The 5,698-nt window shown below is 34.4% G+C and overlaps 1 protein-coding gene across 1 annotated transcript; it reads right to left on the bottom strand.

Moving 5' to 3' along the window:
• Positions 1 to 3,107: 3,107 nt before the first annotated feature.
• On the bottom strand, positions 3,108 to 5,301 carry LOC129284407 (transcription factor MYB41-like). Its single transcript, XM_054919881.1, has 3 exons — positions 4,942 to 5,301; positions 3,908 to 4,630; positions 3,108 to 3,444 (listed from the first exon to the last, which is right to left on the bottom strand). The coding sequence occupies exons 1-3, from the start codon at positions 5,205 to 5,207 to the stop codon at positions 3,408 to 3,410; spliced, it is 1,026 nt and encodes a 341-aa protein (XP_054775856.1). The 5' UTR covers positions 5,208 to 5,301; the 3' UTR covers positions 3,108 to 3,407.
• Positions 5,302 to 5,698: the final 397 nt, after the last annotated feature.

The raw sequence follows: 5,698 nt of genomic DNA, 5'->3' as shown, positions 1-5,698 counted from the left end.
TATATTTTAACTGAATCGTTACATGTACAAGAACTGTAATTCAAATTCCCAATTACTTATTTAAGCAATGAGAGCTTTTACTGTTAATATTAATTTTAGTTGGTATTTGTGGCTTAAATGTTGATTACACTGTATTCAGATTGGTTCTTTATATAGAAAATGAATGTTTTACTTCTTTTCCTCCCTCTCCCTGGAATTAGACTTCTTTTGGCCGGTTGGAATTATACTTCACCTTGAGACTTTGGTAAATTAGTAGTGCTTTTGTTTTAAATTTATGAAATTTGATCTTTTCTTGAAGGAAAAGGGCTGCAGAACGACCTTTAAAAAGCATCACAATAAAACTCCAATAATTATGAAAATATATACGCTTCCTTTGATACTCTGCTTAGATTAAGAAAATTATACATAATAGAGTTTAAAAAAAAAAAACCTGAGGGGTGAGTTGAGTGAAGTTTGCTTGGTTTTATAGAATGGTATTTTCGAAAATAATTCATAAATGTTTCATTAAATCAAGCATTAAATACTTTCTGTAAGAAATGAATGACTAATGAATAGTAATAGTAGTAAGATTTGATGAATATGACTTGTTTTAGGCTGTATGCTTTGTTTGTTCGTATTAATTTTTTAGACATTTATTTTTAAGTAATTATAATTTGCCTCATCATGTGAGACCGCACAAGCCATTGTCCCAAAAACACCTACGCAATAGACGAGCCAATCATCCATAATATATCATTTGTATAGCACTGAGTTAGCATTATATTTTTGAAAAGAGTGTATAGAGTGTATTGCATTCAAGACAATGAAATGGGTATTATATATTAATAGGATCAGAGGGAGTGGTTTCCCCGCATGGAAATTCACTTGATGTTAATTTGATACAGTTTAAAATTTAATATCAAACCCTATGCAAGCTCAAATCTCTTACTCTCTTACAACTTGAGGTATATATGCTTTATTCCAAATGATCTTATGCTATGTTTGGATACATATGGATTTGGATTTGAATCAAATTCATTGTTTGGGTAATTAAAAATATATGAATTTAAATTTGACCCAAATCTAAATTCAAGTCTCATCTTAATATTTTTGTAATTTAAAATCCTTCTTAAATTTTTATTATTTCAAATCCTCACTCAATTTCTTTTGTAATTTGATCCAAATTTGTAAAGACTTGATCAGCTTGCTAACTATAATTGAACTGGACTGTAAAAATTAATGGAAACAAGCTATCACTATTGACTGAGATTGGAAGGTTAACTTCCACTGAGACTAAACCCACAGTGATAACTAGGATGGGACAATTGACTTCTACCAGGCTTAGACTAGATTGATGGAGATGGTGACAATTGGGACGATACGATTAGGATTGGATTGACGGCGATGGCAACAATAAGGACTAGACGACTTACTTCTATCGAGACTAAGCTAACAGCTATCATTGAGATAGGATGGCTGACTTTTGTTGGGACCGGACCGATGATGAAGAGGAGGACCGGACGATCGACTTTCACTAAAACTAAACAAAAATTAAACAGATGGCTATGATCAGGATTGGACGAATGACTTCCATTAGGTTCAATCTTGATAAAAGTTGGTTATCCGATCCTATAAAAGTCGATTGTCTTATCCCGGTGGTTGCTGTTGGTCAAGTCCCGATGGAAGTCGGCTGTCCGATCCTTGTGGTTGCTGTTGGTCCAATCCCTATGGTAGTTAGTTGTCTGGTCCCTATTATTGTTGTTGGTCCAGTCTTGATTGAAGTCAATTGTTTGGTCCCTATCGTTGCCATCGATCTAGTCTGGGGGAAGTCAGTGTTTTGGTCCCCATCATCGTGTCGCTCCTATCCCGGTGGAAGTCAATCCTCTTGTCCCGATCATCGATAATGCTATAATTCCAACAGGCTTTAACTGTTTGATCTCAATGAAAGTTAGCAATTTGGATCATCAACTTTAACTAGTTGTCCAAATTTCCTTTAAATTCAAATATAAAAATTAAAAATTAAAATTTTTCTTTATATCCAAACAAAGAATTTTAATATTATAAATTAAATTTTTTTATATCATCCAAATAAAAAATTTAGAATATATGAAATTCAAATGTAAAATTTTAAATATGAGATTTTAAATCTAAATTTTCAACTTAAATTCACTCATCCAAACACAATTTTAGTAAACAAACTAGTGAATTTTTTTAGTACAAGAGGATGGATAAACCATGCAACATGTCAAGATTCATAAGGTCACTGTACCTTGGTAGTGAATGATTGAAGAACATAGTATCTAAGTTGTGGGATGTATGTCTGGTAAGCAAGCAGATTGACACAGCTATTTTCTCATCTAAATACTTGGTTGAAAGCAATTGTCTAGTCTTTCATGATAAATTTTTTGATTTTCTTGATAATTTTTGAGAGGAGATGCCTGTCAAAGTAATTGTGTTGGATGAGTAACAAAGCTTTCATTGAATGAGAGTAGATGGTGATTTTAGTGAATTTACCACTCTAACAAAGATTAAAGCCTTCCAAAATATCCACAAGCCCCGCTACTGTATAGAGATGGTGCCTTGATAATTCACTTCCCTTTATCATTCCTTATGATATCTCCACAAGTAGCAACACCATTGCTGTTGATTGTTCATCATGAATTTTGAGTTTGATCCACTCTAATTCTTGAGAGCTTCATTTAGATCTAGCATTTCTTTTGATCAAGTGATTGATTATTGAAGTTTTGAGTCATTGATTATCAGTTGGTGGAAGAAAAGGCAATATCTCTATCTTGACCAACACCCGTGAATTTGGTCTTATTGCATTGAAAACGTCTATTATTTTTTATGAATTTTCCAATGGGAGTGTTTTAGCAGATAAAAAAGACATCGATGATTAGGCTTTTCTGAAGAAAAATTTCTCCTTAACTAAAACTAGCACACACCAACGTTCTGTTTCATTAGAGTTCACATTTGACAAGGTAACACTATTCTGCCTCTTTTCCCATCTCAGTCTCTTTATATACTATTAGATCATGTTAATTGTAGCAGAAATGGCATATACCGGCGAGTGTCACCTAAAAAGAAGCTGAAGAAATTCTTGGAATTCTGCATTCACCAAACCGATATATACTAGATACAAGTATGTGTCTCTTGAAATTAAACATCATCAAATCAAAGAAAACCTGCAATTGGTCCGTATGAACGCACATGTATATCTTCTGTTTTGTACACAAATTAAAGAAACAAATTTATTATAAGCCTCCTATATATATATATATATATATAATTTTGTAATGAATCTAAATTATCAAAACCGAAAAAAGAAAAAGAAAAAGAAAACATCTTGGATGAACAATTCTATGAATAGATCTTGTGTGTGTTCCCGCCATAATTTTATCTCCAGAAAAGGCAATTATTCAATATCTCTACCAAGAGACTGGCGACGCCAAAGTTGATGATAATCTGGAAGGTACAAGGCAACTAATCAAATTGTCTGCAAAATCACCAACGTTTGGAGAACAAAGCAAAAGAAAATGACAAATCGCAATGTACCAAAACACAAAGTCATACGTCATGCACCCACTTGATACAATTTTATTTAGACATGATTTTTCTTATAGGAAAAATTATCACTAGCCATTTTTTTTCAACAAAATTTAAACATATGACGACGGCAAAAAATAATTATTCCTAGTATCATATGTTTAATTGATATGAACAAACGCCAAAACAACTATCAACTAAGCTTTTGTCTTATCCTTTAAGGATTAAGAATGAATCGGAGTCATGTCAATAACTACTATAGATATCATATCCTCGCATAAACTAATAAAACTAATCCTTTGGCCATTTTCTCGTTTGTTTTTCCCTTATGTTCTGGTTATCCAAAAGGAAAGAGGATGAAAATAATTAGAACAGAACGTACTCAAGAATCTCCTTCCAGTCAGAACCAGTTATTTCATCAGCCAGGAGTTTCTCCCAACTCCCAAACATTGCAGAGGAATTAGCTGACTGATCAGTGGACCCTTGAGCAGTATTGCAGCTACCGTCAACTTGCTTGATGGCTGAGCCGATCACCGGAGACGCTGAGACTAGAGCAGGTATTGTCATTTCCAATGACTGGCTCTGATGTGGAATAGTATAAATGTTGCTACCATTATTAAAACCAAAACTTTCTAAACCACACACTCCTTGTACATCAGTCCACGGCTTTGAAATACCCTCTTGAGACTCATTGTGTGCTTGGGGAAATAATAGGCCATCTGGGTTTACATGTTCTTGACCTCCAGTAGTCCCATTCATAAGGGATTGCAGTTGAAGTGGGTTGAGGCTATGACTATTGCCTAAGAGGTAAGGGTTTGCATTAACAATTTGCAGCAGGTTTTGCAGAAGTTGGACTTTGGTTAACTGAGTAGTGAGATCTAATTGTGAAGCCAGAGGATTAATATTGTTAACCCAAGGACCCATATGGTTTGATGAGATTCCAAGCAAATGAGAGAGACTGATAAGGTGATTGAAGTCAGTTCTGGGTTTGTGAGTTTCTGGGTCAATGCCCATCTGAAGCAGCTTCTTCCTTATGTGGGTGTTCCAGTAGTTCTTTATTTCATTATCTGTTCTTCCTGGAAGATGGCCTGCAATCTTTGACCACCTACAACAACAACAACAACAAAATCAAAATGTGTCAATCAAATTCTCTTGTTTAATTGTTAGCTTTATAAATTCTCACGTACAGACATTTCATAACGAAACCGTATGACATCATATTTGGCAGGAAAAGAATTGAAACTTAAAAATCTTTAAGATATGAAAAATTGGAAGATTTCTGCAGAAAGAGTTAGCTGCTTATTCTCCCTTGATAACTCAGACGAGAAAGTTTTCAATATATAAAACCTGAATTTTTGTCCCTTTTTTATCCTTTATCCAAAGATACACATATCAAGCAAAGATATATAAACTTACTTGTTTCCGAGAACTGAATGAAGGTTGATGATGATTCGGTCTTCTTCTTCAGAAAATTTACCTCTCTTGATATCAGGCCTGAGATAATTAGCCCACCTTAGCCTGCAGCTCTTGCCACACCTATTGAGGCCAGCATGCTTTGGAAGTGTCCTCCAACTTCCATGGCCATGCTTGCTGATATATTCCACAAGCTTCTGATCTTCTTCTGGTGTCCATGGCCCTTTCTTCACTCCACTACTCTCCTCACAACATGGAGCCCTACCCATAATAAACTTATAATTATATAACTCCAACACGAAACAGCACAGATACGTATATATATATATATATATGACAGTTATATAGTCTATCTCTCTCTCTGTGGAGAAAATGTAAGTTAGAAAAGGCCTCAGCAGATAGTGCTAAGAGATGGTGGCTTTTATAGGTGCATGGTATGAACCACAGAAGAAACGAGTAGGCAAAGTGAAAGAAGCAACGTTTAGAGGGATTGATAATTATATTTTACTATAGTCAAGGGGATGAATTATTGTGGACAGATTATTAAAATAATAATGGTTATATGGAAAAGCAGAGGATTAGGTAGTGACAGTGTCGTTAAAGTAGAGGGTAAGTTCCGTGGAAGTTTCTTAAAGTTCATGCATTTGTACTATATGCATGCTTTCTACAAGTTTAGTTACAGTAAAATTATTAACGTGTCTTGATTTGACCCATTAATTGGTTCAACCATTTTAGATTTTCGATACCATCGAGACGCGAG

The sequence above is a fragment of the Prosopis cineraria genome, unplaced genomic scaffold (genome assembly GCF_029017545.1).
Source record: "Prosopis cineraria cultivar Desert tree isolate PC_DT_omini unplaced genomic scaffold, ASM2901754v1 PC10, whole genome shotgun sequence".
Classification (NCBI taxonomy): domain Eukaryota; kingdom Viridiplantae; phylum Streptophyta; class Magnoliopsida; order Fabales; family Fabaceae; genus Prosopis; species Prosopis cineraria.
This window is presented reverse-complemented; position numbering and strand designations above follow the sequence as displayed.